Raw genomic sequence first — 26,202 nt, forward strand, 5'->3', positions numbered from 1 at the left:
TCTAACTCATTAAGTTACACCCTGACATGTTGGCTGTTCTAACTCATTAAGTAATACCCTGACATGTTGGCTGTTCTAACTCATTAAGTAATGCCCTGACATGTTGGCTGTTCTAACTCATTAAGTAATGCCCTGACATGTTGGCTGGTCTAACTCATTAAGTAATGCCCTGACATGTTGGCTGGTCTAACTCATTAAGTAAAATCCACCTGTGACGTCATTCTTTTGTTTGAGCGCTCCATTACTTTTAAGGAATGAAAAGTTGTAACTTACATTGAAAACAGAATTTGTTACGGTCTTATTCTCCTTTCCGTGCCTCTATCAAAGAAAGAACTTAGAAAATTCGTAGTGCTCCATTCCTTAAAAGTAATGGGCCTCGGCTCTATTACTTTTAAGGAATGGAGCGCTACTCGTACATTAACCCTTACGTAATACCCTGACAGGTTGGCTGGTCTAACTCATTAAGTAATACCCTCACAGGTTGGCTGTTTTAACGCATTAAGTAATGCCCTGACATGTTGGCTGTTTTAACTCATTTACACCCTGACATGTTGGCTGTTCTAACTCATTAAGTTATACCCTGACATGTTGGTTGGTCTAACTCATTAAGTAATGCCCTGACAGGTTGACTGGTCTAACTCATTAAGTAATACCCTGACAGGTTGGCTGTTCTAACTCATTAAGTAATACCCTGACAGGTTGACTGGTCTAACTCATTAAGTAATACCCTGACATGTTGACTGGTCTAACTCATTAAGTAATGCCCTGACATGTTGGCTGGTCTAACTCATTAAGTAATACCCTGACAGGTTGACTGGTCTAACTCATTAAGTAATGCCCTGACATGTTGGCTGTTCTAACTCATTAAGTTACACCCTGACATGTTGGCTGTTCTAACTCATTAAGTAATACCCTGACAAGTTGGCTGTTCTAACTCATTAAGTAATACCCTGACAAGTTGGCTGTTCTTACTCATTAAGTAATACCCTGACAGGTTGGCTGGTCTAACTCATTAAGTTACACCCTGACATGTTGGCTGTTCTAACTCATTAAGTAATACCCTGACAAGTTGGCTGGTCTAACTCATTAAGTAATACCCTGACATGTTGGCTGTTCTAACTCATTAAGTAATGCCCTGACAAGTTGGCTGGTCTAACTCATTAAGTAATACCCTGACAGGTTGGCTGTTCTAACTCATTAAGTTACACCCTGACATGTTGGCTGTTCTAACTCATTAAGTAATACCCTGACAAGTTGGCTGGTCTAACTCATTAAGTAATACCCTGACATGTTGGCTGTTCTAACTCATTAAGTAATACCCTGACAAGTTGGCTGGTCTAACTCATTAAGTAATACCCTGACAGGTTGGCTGTTCTAACTCATTAAGTAATGCCCTGACAGGTTGGCTGGTCTAACTCATTAAGTAATACCCTGACAAGTTGGCTGTTCTAACTCATTAAGTAATGCCCTGACATGTTGGCTGGTCTAACTCATTAAGTTACACCCTGACATGTTGGCTGGTCTAACTCATTAAGTTACACCCTGACATGTTGGCTGTTCTAACTCATTAAGTTACACCCTGACATGTTGGCTGTTCTAACTCATTAAGTAATACCCTGACATGTTGGCTGGTCTAACTCATTAAGTTACACCCTGACATATTGGCTGTTCTAACTCATTAAGTAATACCCTGACAAGTTGGCTGGTCTAACTCAATAAGTAATACCCTGACATGTTGGCTGGTCTAACTCATTAAGTAATACCCTGACATGTTGGTTGGTCTAACTCATTAAGGAATGCCCTGACAGGTTGGCTGTTCTAACTCATTAAGTTACACCCTGACATGTTGGCTGTTCTAACTCATTAAGTTACACCCTGACATGTTGGCTGTTCTAACTCATTAAGTAATACCCTGACATGTTGGTTGGTCTAACTCATTAAGGAATGCCCTGACATGTTGGCTCTTTTAACTCATTAAGTAATACCCTGACATGTTGGCTGTTCTAACTCATTAAGTAATACCCTTACAGGTTGGCTGTTTTAACTCATTAAGTTACACCCTGACATGTTGGCTGTTCTAACTCATTAAGTTACCCTGACAAGTTGGCTGTTCTAACTCATTAAGTAATACCCTGACATGTTGGCTGTTCTAACTCATTAAGTTACACCCTGACATGTTGGCTGTTCTAACTTATTAAGTTACACCCTGACATGTTGGCTGTTCTAACTCATTAAGTTACACCCTGACAGGTTGGCTGTTCTAACTCATTAAGTAATACCCTGACATGTTGGCTGGTCTAACTCATTAAGTTATACCCTGACATGTTGGCTGTTCTAACTCATTAAGTAATGCCCTGACAGGTTGGCTGGTCTAACTCATTAAGTTATACCCTGAACCCTGACATGTTGGCTGTTTTAACTCATTAAGTTACACCCTGACAAGTTGGCTGTTCTAACTCATTAAGTAATACCCTGACAAGTTGGCTGTTCTAACTCATTAAGTTACCCTGACATGTTTGCTGGTCTAACTCATTAAGTAATGCCCTGACAGGTTGGCTGTTCTATTTCATTAAGTTACACCCTGACAAGTTGGCTGTTCTAACTCATTAAGTAATACCCTGACATGTTGGCTGGTCTAACTCATTAAGTTATACCCTGACATGTTGGCTGTTCTAACTCATTAAGTAATACCCTGACAGGTTGGCTGGTCTAACTCATTAAGTTATACCCTGACATGTTGGCTGTTTTAACTCATTAAGTTATACCCTGACATGTTGGCTGGTCTAACTCATTAAGCAATGCCCTGACAGGTTGACTGGTCTAACTCATTAAGTAATACCCTGACAAGTTGGCTGTTCTAACTCATTAAGTTACCCTGACAAGTTGGCTGTTCTAACTCATTAAGTTACCCTGACATGTTGGCTGGTCTAACTCATTAAGTAATGCCCTGACAGGTTGGCTGTTCTAACTCATTAAGTTACACCCTGAAATGTTGGCTGTTCTAACTCATTAAGTTATACCCTGACATGTTGGCTGGTCTAACTCATTAAGTAATGCCCTGACATGTTGGCTGTTCTAACTCATTAAGTTATACCCTGACATGTTGGTTGGTCTAACTCATTAAGTAATGCCCTGACATGTTGGTTGGTCTAACTCATTAAGTTACACCCTGACATGTTGGCTGTTCTAACTCATTAAGTTACACCCTGACATGTTGGCTGTTCTTACTCATTAAGTTACACCCTGACATGTTGGCTGGTCTAACTCATTAAGTAATGCCCTGACAAGTTGGCTGGTCTAACTCATTAAGTAATGCCCTGACATGTTGGCTGTTCTAACTCATTAAGTTACACCCTGACATGTTGGCTGTTCTAACTCATTAAGTTATACCCTGACATGTTGGTTGGTCTAACTCATTAAGGAATGCCCTGATAGGTTGGCTATTTTAACTCATTAAGTAATGCCCTGACATGTTGGCTGGTCTAACTCATTAAGTAATGCCCTGACAAGTTGGCTGGTCTAACTCATTAAGGAATGCCCTGACATGTTGGCTGTTCTAACTCATTAAGTTACCCAGACAAGTTGGCTGTTCTAACTCAATAAGTTATATCCTGACAGGTTGGCTGTTCTAACTCATTAAGTAATGCCCTGACAAGTTGGGGGGGGGGGGGGGGAACGGGGGGCTGTACCTGGTGGGTTGGTCAGCGGAGTTAGATCCACGTCCAGGTTTCGCTGTGGATTACTGAGCTGGCAGGTGGAGGAGGTAATGGCCACTTCTGGACAGGCATGTTCTGTTTTCCACAGGACTCTGTACTGACAGTTAAAATCAAACTCTAGTTCCGGGTCCTCACTCTGTCAACAAATATACAACAATGATACGAAAAACACTCTATTGTTAACAAATACACAACAATGATACGAATAACACTCTATTGTAAACAAATACACAACAATGATACGAATAACACTCTATTGTATACAAATACACAACAATGATACGAATAACACTCTATTGTAAACAAATACACAACAATGATACGAATAACACTCTATTGTAAACAAATACACAACAATGATACGAATAACACTCTACTGTAAACAAATACACAACAATGATACGAATAACACTCTATTGTAAACAAATACACAACAATGATACGAATAACACTCTATTGTAAACAAATACACAACAATGATACGAATAACACTCTATTGTATACAAATACACAACAATGATATGAATAACACTCTATTGTAAACAAATACACAACAATGATACGAATAACACTCTATTGTAAACAAATACACAACAATGATACGAATAACACTCTCCTGCTTTCTAATAAATTACTTACTCAAATCAATAGTTTCTCACTAGGGAGAAATGATACATACCCCTCCAGCCTCGGGACACACAAACTGTATAGTGGTTGTGGGATTGAATGTACATCCTGTGACCGTGACACTGGAGTTATAGGTCAATGTCAGATGACCACTAGTGTCCATCTTTAACCTCTGAGTGGTATGTCCCATGTCTATCACCGTACTATTGTTCATTCTGCAGGCAGCACTTCCAGCTGGACAGCGCGAGGTCTTACTACTGCTTCCTGTAAAAAATTCTCCATCTGTAATTTGCTATACTTCACAAACAGACTCACATACGTATGTTTAGGTATGGTATATATTTATGGACACTTAATTTCCTCCAAAAGTGGAATAATTTGCACAAGTATCATTAGATGAGTTCAATTTTTTTTTTTTACTATAAATAATTGTGAACGATGATATATTTTTAAGAAACTAGTGATTTTGTTGTATGGCTGATAAGAGTGAAGAGAGGCTTTACCTGATGTTATGTCTCGACAGACATTAATGTAGAAGTCCCAGCCTTCTGCTGAGTCTACCAAGTAACTCTCTGTTGTCTTCACTAGTGCACTAAGGTCATATAATCTACCCTGCTCATCGTAAACATAGCAGGGGACTTCATGATGAGAGACAGGAATATTCTGGCAGGCATAACTTGTTCTCCATTCAAAGTATGATGTGCAGTAGGTATAAGATAAAAACTTGGGAATTCCCTGAAAACAAACATAAATGAATGTGTGACAGTCTTATAGAAGAGGGATACATGTATTATATATATATTATTAAGCTAGAAGATATGGAACTGTGGCCAGGAACTAGTTCAGAGTCATAGGTAAGAGAAATAATGAGAAAAATTTTCTCATTTAAATGATGATTCAACACATCAGTAAATCTTTAGTGGTTCAAGCATTATACATACTAGAGTTTTCCCACACTTGAGATTGATAATACTGTTCAGATTCTCTCCTGCCATCTCAGGACACCTGTCCCCACTCCTTATGATCCACACCTCTGCTAGCTCTGTGTTGGATGGAGCTACCAATGTGGTATTAGTGTAGTTGGCAATAGAGAGTGCCTGCCCGTCTTTAATCATGCACATGACGGTGTCAGAGTGACATTCCGGCTTCACAGTCCCGGCTGTACCTACAGGAAGTCTCCCACACAGGTTAATTCGATATGTAATATTACCATCATCTGAACGAGATTCCCAGGGACCAAATCTGTAACACCAATATAATGAATCCATCAAACAAACTGTATACAACAATGTTATACCTCTACTGTTATTACTCTGTAAAATTAATACCATAAAACTGTTTATTATACTTCTGTTAGAATGTTTCCTTTATAAAGTTAAGAAGGTAAAATAACTATCTTTTATAGTTCACGCAAAGCAAAGCTATACCCCGAGGTATAGTTTTTGTTATTATACTTCTGTTAAAATGTTTCCTATATAAAGTTCAGAAGGTAAAATAGCTATCTTTTATAGTTCACGCATAGCAAAGCTGTATAGGTATAGTTTTTGCTATCCACCCTCAGAAAATTTACATGCAAAATTCAAACCTCAGAAATTATATTATACATCAGTATAATAAAACGCTTATCCACTGTTTGTGAGTGGGATAACTCTTTTATCAAACCCTTGACAGAAACTATTCCCCTCGGGCAAGCCCTCGGGGAATAGTTCTCTGTCGCGGGTTTGATAAAAGAGCTATCCCACTCACACCCAGTGGACAAGTGTATACTATCCACCCTCGGAAAATTTTCATGCAAATTTTGCCTCCAATTTTGATTTCCAGCGATAAATGTATTGACTGATGATTTCATAATGAATTCAGTAGCATTGTGACGTCATCAGGATTTCAGATTATTCTTGCAGTATTATCTTACTCCAAAAAATTCAAACCTCAGAAATTATATTATAAATCAGTATAATAAGACGCTTATCCTCTGGTTGTGAGTGGGATAGCTCTTTTATCAAACCCTTGACAGGGACTATTACAGGGACTATTCCCTGTTGTGGGTTTGACAAAAGAGCTATCCCACTCACAACCAGTGAATAATTGTATACTATTTCTCCGAGTAGAGACTATTACCCTTCATCTGAGGACTACGCCCCTGAAAAACAAAAGCTACTCCCTGAGACTACTCCCTCATGAATATGATCTATTGACATTTTTAACCAAATATTTACATATGTAAATATTTTCCTTAGATGAACCTATTGAAGGGAAAACGTTTAATACAGTAAGTATAATTTACATGGAAGTGTTTCCCCCCTCAGGAAACCATCAACTTGCTATTTCCCTCATAACCATTCCATGAGTGTATAATAATACATTCATGATGAAGCACCATAATACATAAACCCTTGTTCTATTTAAGGAATGAAGCTCATCTTAATCTATGTTATACGATATAACATAGCTTTAGAAACTTTCCAACATTGATACTAACAGACTAAGGAAATTCGAGCTATCATTATATTTCATACCTTTCTACTGCGGATAAGTCAACATTGTTAATGATGCAGTGTTCCTGACAGACACAAAGTAAGAAAATATACGAACTCAAGAAAAGTAGTAAAACATGACAATGATTCTTGCAACACAGAAAATGATTTTTCATAATTATTCGATATTGTTCCTTCCTCGTCACGTGGATGTCGCCATTAACCAAAACATTCACCGGTGCGCGCACACTGAACCACATCACATGACTTTCCAAACCACCAGGAGCGGATCTAGGGATCTGTTTTTACGATTTGATTGTTTATTGTAATGTTTTAAGACCGTGGAACATTAACTGGCAAGATTGGAAATATACAAGTTACGTCATTTCTATCTGTTACAATCAAAACATCTAGATCTTCTAATGATCAGACAATCATGAATGGAATGGGCACAGTGGCGGATTCAGGGGGGGGGGGGGGTTGGGAACCCCCCTCCCCCCCCCCCCTCTTTGAATTTATTTTTTTTTATACAAGTGTCATTTTATCATTTTGTTGCATTGATAAGACTATAATAAACATGAACCCTTTGTTCTGTACAACTGTGAAATATACACCAACTACGTAAGAGGAAATCACTTTCCGCTTGAACGCACACAATACACAGGTAATAAACACATTCGGCACACCTCGGCCGATTACATCTAATTTTATATACTGGGTACCGTAGTCAGCCGAGGTGAGCCGAATGGTAATAAACAGAGTGAATAAAATGAAATGGATTTTTAATTTTTTTTTTCATTTGAGAACTAGTATGAATAAATATTTTGTGTGCATGTTTTTAAAATAATTTTACAAGCACAAAACATATTAAAGACTATAAATTATCTTGAAGTTCTATTGTTAAGCAGCACATTTTTTTTCATTATAAATGATTTTCATGATTTTCGCATTATAAATTAAATAGCCATAGCACTGTTTTACTTTCATATCACACATATTTACAATTTATGTAGTCCATCTCCAAATGTTTCATCACAACTAAGGGATCACTATCCAAGGTGAAGTTCAGATGCAGAGTCTGTGTAGGTCATAAGATCAATGATGCCATCCTGATACCTTTCTTTCAGTTACTGCAACCTTCTCTTTATAGTTGCATACTTTTTTGCTGGAGGTCTAATGCTCGCACCGGCTTCCCTCTGAATCTTTTGGATCTCTTTCGCATTCTGTATGTCTTTGAACATCTTCACCACAGTGAAAATGTTGGGATGTGCGTTTCAAAGTGAACTGATATCAATTATCAGGTGTTTCATCAATTAGCTTATTAAATTAGGACTTCCTTAAAAATCAGAGTGATCTGTTTTTATCTCGAATCGTCTATATTTATTATAAAAATTGAAACATAAACTTCTGTATTTTATGATGATTTAAAAGAATGTTTTAATAATTAAAAATGATAAATAAATGAATTAATTTAGACAAAACTTTATAGAAACACTTTATTTATCATACACAAATATCTATACTATTTTAAGAAATAATCATTTGTGTTAATTAATTTAAAAGAGTTTAAAAATGTTGCACAAAACGGGATAATAATTTGTAAATTCTCAATTCTCAAATTCTTAATTTTATCTATTTATATTTATTTATTTTTTATTCAGTATATTTCGGAAAAAAACATCTTAATTATAATAAAATTTAATGAATATATCTTATTTATAAAATATTTCTTATACAGGTAAACACAGGTAAGTCTACCTGTACCCCTTAGAGGGCCCCTCAATTGAGTGTGATAATTACTTGTTTTTTTCCGAGTAGCCATTCGGGGAACGCACCATTTCATTTCCGGAATTTTTGGTAATTATCAACTTTTCATTTCCGATATTTTTTAGTTTTCATTTCCGACATTTTTTCGTTTTCATTTCCGACATTTTTTCAAATACATAAGTAGTACATGTACCTATAGTAACAAATTTGATAACTTTATTTATGAAAAATTTAAAGCAATATGAGCTGCATGTTTGACATTTGAAAAAATTGTTGCAAAATTGTAATTAACTATTTCAATGAAAGAAAAATAGAACATTTACAAACTTCTGTTGTTTTTATTTGCTTTGAAGAATTTTTTATAAGCTTCCATTGAAGCAGAATTGAATTATTATCGTCCTGTACAATGTCAATAATGACTTCTTCTATAATACTGTATATTCGATTGTAGAGAAATATTTCTTCTGAAACATTTTTAAACTTTATTTTGGTTTTATTGATCATAAGGGTTTAAATTACATACAGAGTTATCATGATAACACACTTTATCAGCAAAATAAAATTCTCCAAAATGCAGCTCATATTGCTTTAAAAGAATAAATCATAAATAAATCATTGAAATCCAATTTTGTAAATCTATCAGTGACTTTGACATAAGGCAGTATGGTGCTGTAACTGACATTTAATGACGTGCACATTAAATATGGTGAAAAAGTTTTATGCTTATACATGTAGACGTGTTTTTTTTTTAATTAATATTTTGGCATAAATACTTTTAAAATTCCATTTTCTTTTACTTAGAAAACATTGAATTGCCGCACTGGTAAATTCCGGAAATGAAAAAAAATATGTCGGAAATGAAAACAAAAAATGTCGGAAATTAAATTTTAAAAAAGTCGGAAATGCTATGCATATTTCCGGAAATGAAATTAAATACAGCACCCTCAGAGATCGGGTAGTCCGTGCATCTCAGTACAATGTAATCAGGTACCAACAACAGAAAACTGCATAGTTACGGTCTGCTCAGTTATATTCTTTTGCTGATAAAATGCATGTATTTTTAACTATGTGAATAAACTATTATTCAGTTTTTTACCGTTTTAAAAATAAATACAATTTTTTTTAAAAACAAAATCAGGTTGGCTTAGCAAACCCCTCTAGTTTTGACATATTCTCCAATTTATGTGATTTTTCCTTCAGTTTGAAATATTATATGTGTGTTTATATTCCAAATCACATTGACAGTATACTCAAGTAAGTTAAAAAACACTAGTTAGGGATTCTAAAAAGAATTCAGTTTAAAACTTTTTTAAGTGTTTAAAATTGCACTTCATTTGTATCTTGAAATTCAGCTTGACATACGACTTAATTTTAAAAAGTAAAGACAACTTGACGTCAACTGCTTGTATTCCTAAAATTGTCAGATTTAACAATTTTTTCAAGGCAAAGTCTAAAGTCTTGTGTTAAAGTTAAATTAAATAAAATAAACTGAAAACATTTTATTAAAAAATTGTGATGATCGGTCTTTAAAAAAGCTACAAAAATATGCCAAAAAATGCTGGAAAATGCACCATTTTAAACCATTTAAAACAAAATTTTCTATGGGAGGGGGACACCCCTCCCCCTTCGGCCCTTTGGGCCTCAAAAACCCCCCACATAAACTCCTGGGGCCCGTTTTACAAAATGACTTTCGACTTAAGACAAAATTTCATTCTTCATATAACTTTTTAAATAAACATTATATCTAAATTTTTTAAAATCTTTTTAAAAGAAATGTGGTAAGATCTTCTTACACAAATAATTATTAGGAGAATTATTAATTTTGCAATATTTTACAATCATGTGAAGTTTTTGGTCTTAGTCGTAAGTTCTTTTGTAAAACGGGCCCCTGGATCCGCCGCTGGGGCGGGTACGTACAAACATATTGGATTGAAATTCTAGTTGGAAATTCATTTTCAGTCCACACTGAGCTGTTTTCAAAAGCAACATGTAAATCATGTACGATCCAAAGGACAAAAAATGTCAATTCCCAAAAACATATTTGGTTGAAATTTATATTGAAATGAATTTATATATAGCCTATAATCACAGGCACCTGACGTTACTTATTTTTCTTTTGATGAAAAAAAAATATACACATACCTAATAATAAATTATTTAGGTATGTGTATATTTTTTTTATCAAAAGAAAAATAAGTAACGTCAGGTGCCTGTGGCCTAATAGACATATTTGCAAGAGACGGCCATTTGATTCTAGAAAGGGGGGGGGGGGGGGCTGTCAAAAATTGTCGAGTCAGATCATGCTTTGTATCCATCAATTTTTAGGATGACGAGAGCTTTTTTTTTTTTAGTTTTGTCTTCAATGAAAAATGTTTGCAATGATACTTTAACTTTCTTATTTATTTCCAAGACCGACTGAGACGGATGGATGGACAAACATCCCATCACTATCTACCCCTCCCCCAGCTGCTTTTAAAGCGGGGGTATAAAAAGTCACGTTTACAATGAAGAAAACAACGAAGAATGAGTTTAAAATGGGTATACGGAACTTGTAAAATAATAATACGAAAATATTCCGATATCTTCCAGTGTTCTGAATATTTATTTTAGACAAGTTTTTAGTATTTCTTAGAGTACATATCAAACTTAAGTGAAAAATTGTTGTCTCTAGAGGTTTTTCTGCAAACTTACGCGTCGCGGTGATTCAGATTTGTTGTTTTTTAAAAGTATGTCGACCCTTTGAAGTACGATAACGAAACCGAACTGACGGCAAACAATCAAAACTTCTCATAATTCAATAATATAATATATTAATGAAAATGCATAAATTCTTTGAAAATCTTCTCTGCTCCTGCATGGGTATTAAATCAGTGAACTATGTACATAGTTATGATGAGAAAGGATGCCTCTTCCAAAATTGTGAATTTCAGGCCCCCCTGGGTTGGGAGGTCTGGGGTTAGGGTGGGGCTCTTATGATTATATAGTGAAAATACATTAATTTTTTGTTTTTTAAAAGTATGTCGACCCTTTGAAGTACGATAACGAAACCGAACTGACGGCAAACAATCAAAACTTCTCATAATTCAATAATATAATATATTAATGAAAATGCATAAATTCTTTGAAAATCTTCTCTGCTCCTGCATGGGTATTAAATCAGTGAACTATGTACATAGTTATGATGAGAAAGGATGCCTCTTCCAAAATTGTGAATTTCAGGCCCCCCTGGGTTGGGAGGTCTGGGGTTAGGGTGGGGCTCTTATGATTATATAGTGAAAATACATTAATTTTTTGTTTTTTAAAAGTATGTCGACCCTTTGAAGTACGATAACGAAACCGAACTGACGGCAAACAATCAAAACTTCTCATAATTCAATAATATAATATATTAATGAAAATGCATAAATTCTTTGAAAATCTTCTCTGCTCCTGCATGGGTATTAAATCAGTGAACTATGTACATAGTTATGATGAGAAAGGATGCCTCTTCCAAAATTGTGAATTTCAGGCCCCCCTGGGTTGGGAGGTCTGGGGTTAGGGTGGGGCTCTTATGATTATATAGTGAAAATACATTAATTCTTTAAAAATCTTCCCCTCTCCTCCTGGGTATTAAACCAGTGAACTATGTTAAGAGAGGAAGGCTTCCTCTTTCTTAAATTGCGAATTTAAGGGTCCTAGCTGTGTTTGACGTTTTGGTGTAAGGGTGGGGTTCCAATGATTTATATATACTAGTAGTGAAAATGCATGAATTCTTTGAAAATCTTTTCCTTTACTCCTGGGTATTATGCCAATGTTATAAGTACATATTAATGATGATGAAAGGTGCCTCTTCCAAAATGGTTAATTTCAGGGCCCCTGGGTCAGGGGTACTCGGGATAGGGAGGTGGTTACATATAGTCTAAAAATAAATTAATGCTTTGAAATTTGCATTTTTTGTATTAATCAACCATTTATGTTGAAATAAAATTCATGGTAAAATTTTCAGAATTTTGAAATACCGTACATACCCCACAATCAGTGGTTCCTGTGGGGTGGGGTGCACAACTGGTTACATGTATATGGGTATAAAGTAACCAAAGTAAATGCACTTGTGATTTCCTGACTCAATATACGCAAACTCATTTATGTATGGTGTAAATAAGCAAATTGTGAAAAAACAGCAAAAAGTTCCAAATACTGCCGAGCGGCTGATAACTCGATCGTACCAGGAAATCTGATCATGTGACCCCAATCTTCAAAAATCTCCACTGGCTTCCTGTCGAATACAGAAGTCAGTATAAAATACTTCTGTTTGTAAACAATGCATTAAACAACCGTGCTCCAAATTACTTGTCCGAGTTTCTCAAAAAATACTCTCGTTCCAGGTCCTTACGTTCACACAGTTCTTTTCTATTGGATGCTCCTAAGGTTAGAACTGTTACGTATGGCAGTCGTCGATTTGACTACACCACCGCCTCACTATGGAACTCTCTTCCTCTGTGTCTTAAAAATTCCAAACCTGTTTCCGCTTTTAAAAAAGGTCTTAAAACTCAATCCTTTGAACAAGCTTACGGGGAAATGTAATTATTGTATTTTTAGTGATATACCAAATGTTCAACGACACTGAACTGATCTTAAGGTCTTTTAGGATTTTATTTTATGCTCTACTGATAAAGTACATGTTCTTTTAATTGCCTGACGTCACGGCGTCAGGCACTACTAAGGATCAAAATTTCCTAGGTACGAAGCTAAGAGGTCACAGTTAGCAAGCAAAATTTTGTGCATGCTGATTATCATCGGATTTTGTTACATGCGTTTCAGCAACAAGAGTTAGCAGAAAAATAAACCATATTGCTGATAAAATACATTGATGTATTTATTTCCTAAAGATTTTTGCTTGCAGCTATTTATTTCATGCCAGTTCTTATACGGTGTCCGTTTGACCTTCTTTCTGCGTTTCTATACTAATGTAACGGAAATAGATAACTAAGGGAAGGGGACAGGGCGTTCCGAAAGGACCCAGAGTTCGTTAAACCCCTAGCCTAGTTCCCTGTCCCTGTTTTGCTTCGTTTACTCCGCGCACCGGAATGTTTTGGTTTTTGATAAGTATGCCATGTTATATTTGTTGGACTAATAGACATACAATAATTGCTGTATCTGGAAATGAAACGGGGGCGTGACGAGTGCCCGCAGGGCACGAGGTCATGACCCCGTTTCATTTCCAGATACAGCAATTATTGTATGTCTATTGGTCCAGCAAATGTTTTGTGGCACGCCTACTTTCACGAGCTTCAGTAGCATTTTTCGCGCTACAATTTAGACTGGGATCGAATGAAGCTGAAAGATGGACGTAGATTTTTTGGATAATGACTTCAAAGTTGAAGAAATTGACGACATGATATTGTCTCAAGTTTGCGACGTAGATTTTTTGGATAATGACTTCAAAGTTGAGGAAATAGACGACCTGACATTATCTCAAGTTTGCGACGAAATGGAAGCTTTCGACGGATTACAGAACATGAGCCTTACACAGACGCTTGCCGAGTACGACACAGGGTTGGAGCATGGTGAATTTAAGCTTGAATATGACTTTTTGAGAGAAAATGAAAATAGTTCGAATTTGCTGACCACATCAGGTGATCGTTTTGCGGCCCCAGTGACGGAGAGTGAACTGAAATCTCTAATTGAAAGCCAGGAAAACATTAACACTAAACAAAACACTAGATGGGCGGTCAACGTTTTTGAGAAATGGCGAACCGGCAGATCCGAAACTATTCCAGAACTTCAATTCCAGGGCAGCGAGGAAATGAATTACTGGTTACAACGTTTTATAGTAGAAGCTAGACGGCAGGATGGTAAGGACTACCCCCCTAAGAGCCTGTACTTGATTTCATGTGGACTACTTCGTTTTTTGCGAGACAAAGGTGTGTACGATAAAAACTTTTTAGACGAAAAAAACACAACTTTCATTGAATTTCGGAAAGTTCTAGATGCAAAAATGAAGTCGCTGATTGAAAAAGGCATAGGGTGTACTACGAAGCAGGCCGATCCTATTTTACCAGAAGACGAGGCCAAGTTGTGGGATGCTGGAGTGTTTGGAAAGAAAAATGCAGAACAACTTCAGAAAACGATTTTCTTTTACGCATTTAAAATCTTCGGTCTGCGTGGATGTGACGAACATCATAACCTAGCATGTGAACAGTTTACTATTGGATCAGATAAGCTGGGAAAATTTATTGAGTTTACGGGTCGAAAAACCAAAACGTACAAAGGTGGACTCGGACAGCTAAATGTGTGCAACAAGACCATTAAACATCACTGCCAGTCCGGTAAGAGAATCTCTATCTCTCTCTTTCTCTCTCTCACTTTTTGTCTCTCTCTCTCTCTCTCTCTCTCTCTCTCTCTGTGAGGATGTACAATTACTCGTTAAAATTTTCTTGTAGGGGAGAGATGCATTGCTGACTATTTTGATCTATATCTGTATTCCCTTGGACGTCGAGGAGCATTCTATCGAAGACCTCTGCCCGCAGCATCTGAGGTGGCAATTCGATACGGAAATCAGGTCGTGGGAATTAACAAGCTGAAAAACTTCATGCGAATCATTTGCACGGAAGGTGGTTTACAGGGTAATTATTCGAATCATAGCGGCAAACGTACTTGTGCGACCCAGCTATATATGTCTGGTGTTGAGGAGCAGCAGATAATGGATCGGACTGGTCATCGTTCTCAAGCAGGTGTCCGTAAATACAAAAGATCCAGTGTGCAAATGGAAGCTAATGTGTCAAAGATCTTGGATCCGCCCAAGGAGTGTACCGAGAATTCCACTCCGATGAATCCTCCAGATGGATGCGCTCCAGATATTTCAGACAAGTGCCCCGCTATTCCACTGACTGCAGCAAACGTCCAGGGTGAGGAGGAACCTCAGAGCAAGAGATTCAAACCGAACAGATTCCCGTTTGGAGAATTTAAAAATTGTAACATTACATTTCAGTTTTAAAGTGAAATTTTCACAAAGGTCAATTACTAGCCAGATAGATTGTTAAATTACTCAAATCCATTTTTTTTAGAATTGAGGTTTTTTGTATTTTTTTGTTTTCAACTTGCTTGTAAGAATTGTACAAAGACATCAAATTTAATTGAAAGGTGTTTTTTGGAGAGAAAAAAAAGCTTTACAATGGTTGATTAAAGGATAAATTTTGTGAGGATTTGATTTCTTTTCTTACTTTACAATAATTCTAAAATTATTGTACGGTACAATTACCACGCCCCCTTTGATACAGTGCAATAACTTGCAGTTTCTAAAGTTATTGTACGATGGTAGGCCACGCCTACCTGGGAATAGAACGGGTATTGGAAATTACAGTACACTAATCATCAAAGAAAATACGCCGCATAAGTGCCACAACTTATGTAATTGAACTAACATTGCATAGAATAAAACTTTTCTTTCTATAATGCTAAAATTTGGCCCTTGTAATACTCTGTCGATAACTGTTTTATATATATAAGAAGAAATCAAGTGTCAATCATCAATTAAAAGCAAGCTTTAGGGTTCCATGGCATTTTAAACTTTGTTCTCTTAAAATGTGGACATTATTCAAATAATATACTAGAACGTCAGTAAATTCACTTAAAAGGCAAATGCTCGGTTCTCACTAAGTTCTGTTTCAGCAGACTTACCTTCAATACCAAATGGTAATCTATTACTATATTTAAATAAAAAAGTATTTAACAAATTTCAAGTTGCACGATCGCATGTTCATCAAATTTTCTTTGTTGTACGATCGCATATAGAGTCGTTAACGATCGCCAAAACATTTGCCATGTGTGCACTTCAAACCGTTATTTTGACGCTTTCTGTTTGATGAAGAACTCCAAATCGGAAAACATTTATGATTTACACATTTAAAATTGCAAATGTGCCTTTTGGACTGTCGGGTATACATAATATGGTAAGAAACCACTTAAAATCCAGCATCTGAAGCAAGATTGAGAGTTTTCATCCCTCCATGCATCATTTGTGCAACTTTGGTTTATATAAGCCTTATAGTTTCTTGGTGATAGACCTGCACCCATAACTTTTACGAGGTCTATTATCTGGAAAATGTGTGTCGAATTCAGCATCTGAAGCAAGTCCATTAGTGTGCATCCTAAGATGTATCATCCATGCAAGTTTGTTCAACGTAGAGCTCAGAGTTACTTGGAAATGAAACCTGTATAAAAAACTAACCTTTTCACTAATCCGGAAAATGTAGGTCAGATTCAGCTTCTGAAGCCAGCCTAGTAGAATGCACCCTTAGATGTACCATCCATGCAAGTTTGGTCATTATAGGGCTCAAAGTTACTTGGAAATGAATCCTGCACCATAAACTTTAAAATGTTTACTCGTCCAGAAAATGTAGGTCAGATTCAGCATCTGAAGCAAGTCTGGTAGTATGCATCCTAAGATGTACCATCCAGGCAAGTTTAGTCATTATAGGGTTCATAGTACCTTGGAAATGAAACCTGCACCAAAAATTTTAACCTGTTCACTCAACCGGAAAATGTAGGTCAGATTCAGCATCCGAAGCAAGTCTTGCAATATGCATCCTAAGATGTACCATCCATGCAAGTTTGGTCATTATATGTCTCATAGTAACTTGGACATGAAACCTGCACCAAAAACTTTAACCTGTTCACTCAACCGGAAAATGTAGGTCAGATTCAGCATCCGAAGCAAGACTGGTAGTATGCATCCTAAGATGTACCATCCATGCAAGTTTGGTCATTATATGTCTCATAGAAACTTGGAAATGAAACCTGCACCAAAAACTTTAACCTGTTCACTCAATCGGAAAATGTAGGTCAGATTCAGCATCCGAAGCAAGTCTAGTAGAATGCATCCTAAGATGTACCATCCATGCAAGTTTGGTCATTATAGGGCTCATAGTATCTTCGAAATGAAACCTGCACCAAAAACTTTAACCTGTTCACTCAACCGGAAAATGTAGGTCAGATTCAGCATCCGAAGCAAGTCTGGTAGTATGCATCCTTAGATGTTTCATCCATGCAAGTTTGGTCACTATAAGGCTTATAGTTACTCGGAAATGAGACCTACACCAAAAACTGCACCAAAAATGTTAACCTGCACCAAAAACATTAACCTGGTCATTCATTTGCTGAAATTGCAGCATCTGAAACTTTGACTGGTACAATGAAACACATTAGAAACATCTTCCATGCATGTCTAATCAATATAGGACACAGAAGTACTTAAAAAGAAAACTGCTCCAAAAAACTTCACCTTAACCCGGGACGCCGACACCGACGCCGAGGGTATCACATAAGCTCCCCCCAACTTCGTTGAGGTGAGCTAAAAAGTTGAAAGAAATCGCGAAGAAATAGGACAAAATACTGTTTTATTTAACCCTATCCTCCTCGTATAGTTGAATTTAACGATCGGTGTTGCCGATCGCGCGTTGACAGGGGTGTGGTAGAAGCGACGTGCTTGCGCTTTAGTTGTTTCTTTGGGCGCTTCTTGAAGTCGCTCCAGAGTTAGAAGCCCAATTGATTAGGAGGCGGTTTAGTTAATTATTTCGTTTATTTGCGTGCTAGGGAAGCACCCGATATCTGTATATTTGGCATATGTAACTAAGTTTTAGTCTACAATCAAATTCCTCAGCAAGTTATCTGAGGGGGCCCTACACCCAAAGAAAAACCATAAAGTACAGGTCAGGTGTATATGTGTTAGGCAAACACGTTACACTACTGGATTAGTCCATTTGTCTCATTTAAAGTAATAAAAACAAGAGGCCCAGGGGCCACAGCGCTCACCTGAGCACACTGGCTTGGAAAAAGCACATATCAGATCAGAAATGAAAGTTTACGGGGGGGGGGCTTGAATTTTAACCCCCCAGGGGTTCATGATTTGAACAAACTAGAATCTACACTACCTGAAGATGATTCCATATTAATATCACTAATCATAGCTTTGAAGTACTTGAAAAGATGATTTTAAAAGGTTTCCCTATAAATCCCTATGTAAAACTTTGGTCGGCCATTTTGGCCCCACCCTAGCCCCGGGGGTCATGATTTGAACAAACTTGAATCTACACTACCTGAGGATGATTCCACATGAGTTTCATCTTTCCTGGCCCAGTGGCTCTTGAGAAGAATATTTTTTAAAAATGCCATTAATTTTTCTCTAATTCATAATTATCTCCCCTTGGAAAAGGGCGTGGCCCTTCATTTGAACAAACTTGAATCCCCTTTACCCAAGGATGCTTTGTGGCAAGTTTGGTTGAAAGTGGCCCAGCGGTTCTTGAGAAGAAGTCGAAAATGTGAAAAGTTTACGGACAGACAGACAGACAGACGGACAGACGGACGCCGGACAAAATGTGATCAGAAAAGCTCACTTGAGCCTTCGGCTCAGGTGAGCTAACAAAACGAACAAAAACCTCTTCAGAGGATGTACTGGCCAAATAAACATCTGATCATAACCCGGGGGGGGGGGGGGGGGGGGGGGGGGGGGTCCTACTACAAAAACAGAGTATAGACTTATGAAAGTGTTCTCTCACATTTTAGGACTGAAAAAGTTTATTACTTTTTTGCTCGTACAAATATTTTTGATGTGGACCCCTCATGATCCCTGGGAAAAACTTCCTGAATCCGCGCCTGTCGACATTCATATATCGCTGTCAAGTTTGTTGGATCATTTAAGCATATAGGGCTTTAATTATTTATCCCACGTTTCCAACAATCTTTGATGCTCTGGCACACCCAAGAAACTATTAAACATATTCTGCATGTCACCGTTACGATTCCCAATTTCTTGCAGTTATCATATTTTCAGCTGCCTTCCTCAAAGCCTATGCTGTATGCAGTTGAATCTAATTTATGGAACCTTTACATGTAGCCATGCTTTCCAGCATTAATCAATTACATTCGTTTTTCCCTTATTTACTTGATCCTCTAAAACCATTTTTAGACTCGCGGAGTGAGGTGTTCATCTTTACGTCGCGGGTTCGAATCTACAGCGGGACATGTACAGTACATGATTTCATTTTTTATTTGAGATACAAACAATATGTACAGTATATTGATAGACCGGAGAGCTACAGTGCCCCCCATTGAAAAAATGACAATAAATATCCAGTTTTTACAATGGGTAGCACTGCACATGTAGCTCTCCGGTCGGTCAATATATTTTTTATTGGAGAGCTATAGATCTGCAGCTAATAAATACATGATATTTTATGGTCTTTTGGTACACATAAAGTCTTTTCGATATTCCTATTTTTTATGCACAAATATGTATTTTTTAAAATTAAGTAGTTTGTACTCAATTTGTATGCTTAATTATGTATATTTCAATGTGAAATGCACTTGAGTGTCTTTATTCTAATGCGCTATAAAAATTATTGTATTGTATATAGTAAGCAAGCTAAGTGCATGTATAGTTATGATAAGCAATGATCGATGCCTCTTTCAAAAAATGAGAATTTCATGGCCTCTGGTTTAAAAAACAAACCAAATTCAATTGTTGGAAAGTTGTTACATGATACTCAGGTGACCTACATTTATAAGGTCCATGGGTCTCTTGTTTGGGGGTGTTGGGGGTGTTACCATCCTGAAACCCCATTCAAATTTAACTGCAGGACTTGCCCTCATGATTTAAAGAGAGATCATTTGAAGACTTATGCTTAGCTTATTATGGGTGAAGGTGGGAATCATTATTCATATTTCATATTTTAGAATTGAAAAATTATAGGCAAAAATACATCATCAAAATGTAAATTTTTAAGTGATATAATTACAATTCTGTTGGCGTCTATAGACTCATGTTATTGCTATGTACTACATTAACAGTCACAGTCACACTGAACAGTCATTACTTTAAGGTACCTGGTAATGATTTATAACTGGCGAAGGGAATTTAAAGGATGCCCAGACAACTTGAATTCCTGACAAGACAAATATTGCACAATTTATTTAAAAGATGTATAAAGACAAAATAAAAAATCAAAATAAAACAATTAATAAGAACCTGTCCTAAAATTATTTTAAAAAAACAAACATATAATATAACCTTGAAATTGAAATTTGATTGACAGTTCTGGTTTAAATACAATTACTAGTATGTATTGTATTTGTACTGTAACAGAATACATCTAATATGTAATTCAGGATTAATCAAAAGTACATGTAGTTTATCTGGAAGCATAAAAATTGACAATTATCGTGTTAAAAATATACAGTAATAAGGAAGCTCTGCATGAATATAACAAATTAAGACAATCACTAGTTAAACTAATATGGCCATACATGTACTGAGTAAAATCCATCACCCGTAAGTGTAAAGGGCACCTGATTACCATACAGCTATGTTTCTGAGATGTGTATCATGATCTCATTTCATTATCCTTTAACAATAAAAATGCCTGCATTAGCTGTGTCATGGGATGCGAGGGAAAAGAATCAATCTACTGGTACTCCGCTTTCAGGGTGTTTCACTTCTGGGAGGAAGTAATTTATAGATTTATTCAAATTTTTTTTGGAAGTTACAGAGGAAAATTTTTAAAATCTCACATACATAGCACGGAAAACTTTGCCCCATTCCAAAGGGTAATCATTTGAAGAAACACGAATCTACACTTATACTTACATGTAGGTTGTTTCCATATAAATACGACTAATCATGCCCTTTATTTTTTGATGAAAATATATTTATAATTTTTTTCCTATAAATTTCATCACCCAGTTTGGTCCCATCCTACCCTCCAGGGGTCATGAAAAAACATGGATCATTACTTGCCCTAAAATACCTCCATATCAATATGCCTAAACATGCCTGACTATACTAGTGTGCTATTATTGAGACTATTTTTATTGTGACCTGAATGAAAATGTGAAAAGTGAATGGACAGATGAAAGGATGGATAAACTTTGATCAGAAAAGCTAACTCAAACTTTTAGTACTGGTGAACTTACAAGAAAGTAATCAAATTAATTTGATCTATGAGAAATAATAAACAGCATTTTTTTTCTTCAGATATACAGTCCCTGAAACATTCTACTTTCCCACCTGAACGGTGAACCAAGGGTGAACGAACAGTGAGTGAACGATGTTCAAACGCTGAAAGCAACTTAGTGAAAGATGTGTGAATGGTGAACAATGAGTGAACGCAGAACGCGAATGTAGCACAAACGCGAGCGCAAAGTGAACAGTGAATGAACAGTGAACGCAAGATGAATGATTTATTCGGAATGCCTCCCATCTTTTCCTTGGATTAAAATTATTCTATTCTATCAGGTATTAAAATATAGATAAACAATAAATTGATAAATATAAAAAAAAAAAAATAATTAAAATAGATGTACAAAAATTACATTGAGTAAAATTATTAATTTAAGTATCTTACAGCATTTAAATAACACAATTTATATTGCCGTAAAATATGTTTAATTGTTACTGTACAGTCTATAACAAATAAAATTAATCTACTGATAAAATAAATATGCTCTTTTAACTAATAAAATAATGTGGATTTTAAAAGAGAAAGCTAAACTTATAGAATGAATTAATTACCACGGTTGTTACAACGATACAAATGCGATTCTGTGTAAAATAATGAAAAAATATTACAAAGGTCTGCTGATTTATTGTATAAACAAACTTGTATTTTAAAATTCTAATGCAATAATATTGTTATTATGTATCATTTTCATTCTTTAAAATGATTTTTTTAGCAAACTTCTACATGTATCTGTAGACATTTCCCGGCCGTGTTTATACTTGCAGATATTACAAGATGAGGAAAAGAGGCATTCATATTCAATTTTTAATAGGTTATATTTTCAGAATTAAATTAAGTAATATGCTGCCAAGGTTTTTTTGAACATATGAATGTGTGTGGGGAGAGAGAGAGAGAGAGAGATTTTAGCCCCCTCCTTTCTCAGATATCTGTTGTATCATATAAAAATTCTGATTATTTTTTCTAAATATTCCGGGCGGTGAAACAAATCCATTTGGTAGTCATCATTGGCTTTTTTTCCCTTTTTCAAGTTCACACAAAGACCACATGCTTGTCCTGTCAATCAAAATCATTCGATACAGTGCAGGTGTGAAGATCTCGTTACACCGAAGGCAAAGAGTTACTTAGTATTTCCAAGAAGTTTCAACATTTTTACCTTTCATTTCCAAATCGGATTTCTACATAACTGAAAAAAAAATTAATAAAAATTATGGGGAATATATACTCGGAAGGATTAAGTATGTAATTGATTTTGAAGATACTCCCTGCCAATTGAAAATACCACTAGTATTGTCGGCACGTTTTGAACTACAATTGTTTCCCGACTCTTTTGATGTTTGTATTAAGACTGAAATTTTTGTGTTACGATACACATTAAATGGTAATTCAAATATAATTAAAATACTAACTAAGTATTCAATTTAGGGGAAAAGATGCCGGGGGGGAGGGCTCTTACATGTAATCATACTGAATTGCAAACATATATTTAGTTACAGTGAAGGAATGAAATTTCCCTCTTTAATTATAGACTTTATATATGTAAATTAGAAAGAAAAATTATAATAATGTACTGAATTTTAAACAATTGATTTTTTTAAAAACACACTATCAATTTAAGTCGCTCTAAAGATATCTAATTAACTGAATATCGCCATTCTGTTTATAATTCTCAGAACTAGTTCTAATATGTTTTTGTGCATCATTGATAAATACGAGTTAGAAATCATTTTTTTTCTGTATATGTGCTCCAATATTGGTAAATTAATAAACTTGGATTATTATTCATCAATTAACGATTTGTTGTCTTTTACAAACAACAAAATGTTGCCGTGCTTGAAGTATTTGTACTAAACTGGCTTAATATTTAAATTTAAAATGTTTAAGGATTATTCTACATATATGTGGGCACTTAAAAGTGCTTATAACAACATGTGTTTTCCAGATTAATTTAACTAATATCAAAACACCTAATTTATAAAAAAAAAAATATAAATATATCGTAGATAATTCTTGCCATGAAATAATTATTCTTCAACCACAATATATTAGTTATTAAATTAAAAACATGTAAATCCTTACCATCAAAAAGATAAGTCCTTTCACTTCAGAGTTCCGAATGAAAATAAAGACTGAACGATAAGTGAACGCTGAATGCAAAGTAAACGGAACAAAGAGTGAACGGTGAGTGTTTTGTGAATGGTGAACGCGAGCGCACGGTGAACGCAAAACTGTGAACAGAAAGCGAACGGAGAACGCACACTGCATGAACGGTGAGCGAACGGAAAAATGGGAAAGTAGAACATTTCAGGGACTGTATATGTACATCTAATCAAATTCTTACCAATTAAATACTTTTTATATAACATGTATTATAATTATAAAGTAATCTCATATGTACAAAATGAAAAGAATAACAAACAACAACATCAACAAAATAGTTAAAATACCAAAAACAACAATTCATAAAGAGAATAAATACAACTTCATACCTGTCCTCATTAAATCATCTGTTAAAATGGTAAAAAAAGATTAAATAAAATATCTTTAATAGGTTAATTAAGACCCCATCTATTAGTAAATACCTATCTCAATTGGAAACTCTGAATTTAAGCCTCCTTTTACAAGGACTGACTGGGTTATAATTAGAAGTACAACATTTATCCCTATATATTCATCTAATGTCAACAAGATATAAATAAATGAAATTGTAAGTTCATTATCTAGACATAGTTATCTTCAGCACTTTTGTCTGTGAATACTGGGTTGTTGATGGTGGCTGAGTGGGTGACGGTTCTGTAGGAGGGGGGTGAGTACATCAGACCCCCGGTGGCCTCTGTGTAGGACAGCCTGTGTCCGGGCCGGGGGGGAGTCTGGTCTACAGGGAAGCTGAAGCCGTTCCCCTGCCCTGTCGCCACACCACCCAGGGCACTGCCATTGCCCTCCACAGTGGGCTTCTTTGTAGCCAATTTAGCCAGGCGCTCCTGTTCCTCGCGCTGTCTCTGTAACGTCTGACGAAGGGTTCTCCTCTTCTAAAATGAGACAAAAAATATACGATTGAATGATTTCTAAGCTTTGTTTAAAATACTTATTTCAAGTTAACAGATGATTAAAATAGGAAGTCATCAACACTGCTCCAGTTTTTAAACAAGGAATAAAGACGATATTTTTACAAAATCCTTTTTTGTTGTTGTATCCTACATGTATATGTATAGATAACACCCTGGAATTCCAAAAGAAGGTCATAATGACCAACATTTTGATTACAACACTCTGAAAACCCGAACTGCATTCAGATATACACACAACATTCCAAAAGTATGTCAAGTGACATACTTTTTGGTAAAGATACCCCAAGAATCTCAAATACCTAAACTGATAAAATTTGATGATTTTAAGTCAATTATTACTTAAAAAAATGTAGATATTACCTTTGAAACTTTAAAAGTAGGTCACTGTAACCTTCTTTCTAAATTGACACATGCTAGATGCTATGGCATTCACAATTTTGAAAGAGGCACCATTGCTCATCATGAATATAAACTTAGCAATTGCTTAGTTTGGTTACTTGATACCCATAGGTATGGTAGCGGCCCCGGGAACAAAGAATGCATCTCAACTAATAATCAGTAATATTCAGCAATAATCAGTAGGGCCCCTACCACACTTCAACCCTTGACCCTAGGTCCACACATTTCACAGTTTTGGAAAAAGCACCCTTCCTCAACAAAAATGTTTGATTAATACATGTACCAAAGAGCAGATTTCAAACAAATAACTCATTTTCAGTATATAGGTATAGCCCCCCCCCCTTCTATGGTACCCCTGACCCAGGGGCCTTGAAATTCTCAATACTGGAAGAAGAGCTATTGCTCATCATAGCTATATAGGTAGTTAATCTGCTTAATACCCAGGAGCAGAAAAGAAGATTTTTAAGATATAATGTATTTTCAATATATAATCTATAGAGCCTTGCCCTAACACAGGAACTCCTGACTCTGGGGCTATAAAACTCACAATTTTGGAAGAGGCACTCTTGCTCATCATAACTATGTACTTGGTTAGTTTATTTTAATAAGAAGATTATCAAAGAATTTATGCATTTTCACCATATAATCAATAGAGCCTTGTCATAACACCAGAACCCCTGACCCTGGGGCCATGAAATTTTGGAAAGGGCACTCTTGCTTATTATAACTAAATGTATGTACTTAGTTTAGTTTATTTAACACCCAGGAGCAGAGAAGAAGATTTTCAAAGAATTTATGCATTTTCACTATAATAAAATCAAATAGAGCCTGGCCCTAACACCAGAACCCCTGACCCTTGGGTCATAAAATTCACAATTTTGGAAGAGGAACTCTTGCTTATCATAATTATGAACCTAGTTTACTTAATAACAAGAAGCAGAGCAGAGAATTTTAAAGAATTAAAGCATTTTCACTATATAATCAACAGAGCCCCATCCTAACACCGGACCCCCAATCCAGGGGCCCTGAAATTCACAATTTTGGTAGATACATTCTAGTTCATCATAACTATGTACTTGGTTAGTTCATTTAATACCCATGCAGGAGCAGAGAAAAAGATTTTTAAAGAATTAATGCATTTTCACTATATAATCAAAAG

At 35.9% G+C, this 26,202-nt stretch overlaps 3 protein-coding genes across 3 annotated transcripts in view; 1 reads left to right on the top strand and 2 right to left on the bottom strand.

Annotated features, from left to right (window-relative positions):
• LOC134271870 (cation-independent mannose-6-phosphate receptor-like) overlaps positions 1-7,044 on the bottom strand; it is a 92,943-nt gene extending 85,899 nt beyond the window's left edge. Inside the window, exons 1-5 of the mRNA XM_062754083.1 lie at positions 6,860-7,044; positions 5,285-5,585; positions 4,847-5,078; positions 4,396-4,607; positions 3,690-3,852 (exon numbers count right to left, since the gene is read on the bottom strand). Coding sequence (XP_062610067.1) covers positions 3,690-3,852; positions 4,396-4,607; positions 4,847-5,078; positions 5,285-5,585; positions 6,860-6,993 — 1,042 coding nt within the window. The 5' untranslated portion in view covers positions 6,994-7,044. The remainder of the gene's footprint in view (positions 1-3,689; positions 3,853-4,395; positions 4,608-4,846; positions 5,079-5,284; positions 5,586-6,859) is intronic.
• A 6,863-nt stretch (positions 7,045-13,907) lies between these two features.
• On the top strand, positions 13,908-15,601 carry LOC134271868 (uncharacterized). The gene is made up of 2 exons (XM_062754080.1): positions 13,908-14,892; positions 15,007-15,601. The coding sequence occupies exons 1-2, from the start codon at positions 13,908-13,910 to the stop codon at positions 15,558-15,560; spliced, it is 1,539 nt and encodes a 512-aa protein (XP_062610064.1). The 3' UTR covers positions 15,561-15,601.
• An 8,048-nt stretch (positions 15,602-23,649) lies between these two features.
• LOC134271872 (glutamate [NMDA] receptor subunit 1-like) overlaps positions 23,650-26,202 on the bottom strand; it is a 59,861-nt gene continuing 57,308 nt past the window's right edge. Inside the window, exon 18 of the mRNA XM_062754085.1 lies at positions 23,650-24,605. Within this exon, the coding sequence (XP_062610069.1) occupies positions 24,297-24,605 (309 nt within the window). The 3' untranslated portion in view covers positions 23,650-24,296. The remainder of the gene's footprint in view (positions 24,606-26,202) is intronic.

Source organism: Saccostrea cucullata, unplaced genomic scaffold (assembly GCF_032062105.1).
Source record: "Saccostrea cucullata isolate Sc308-1 unplaced genomic scaffold, CSIRO_AGI_Scuc_v1 ctg635, whole genome shotgun sequence".
Taxonomy (NCBI): Eukaryota; Metazoa; Mollusca; class Bivalvia; order Ostreida; family Ostreidae; genus Saccostrea; species Saccostrea cuccullata.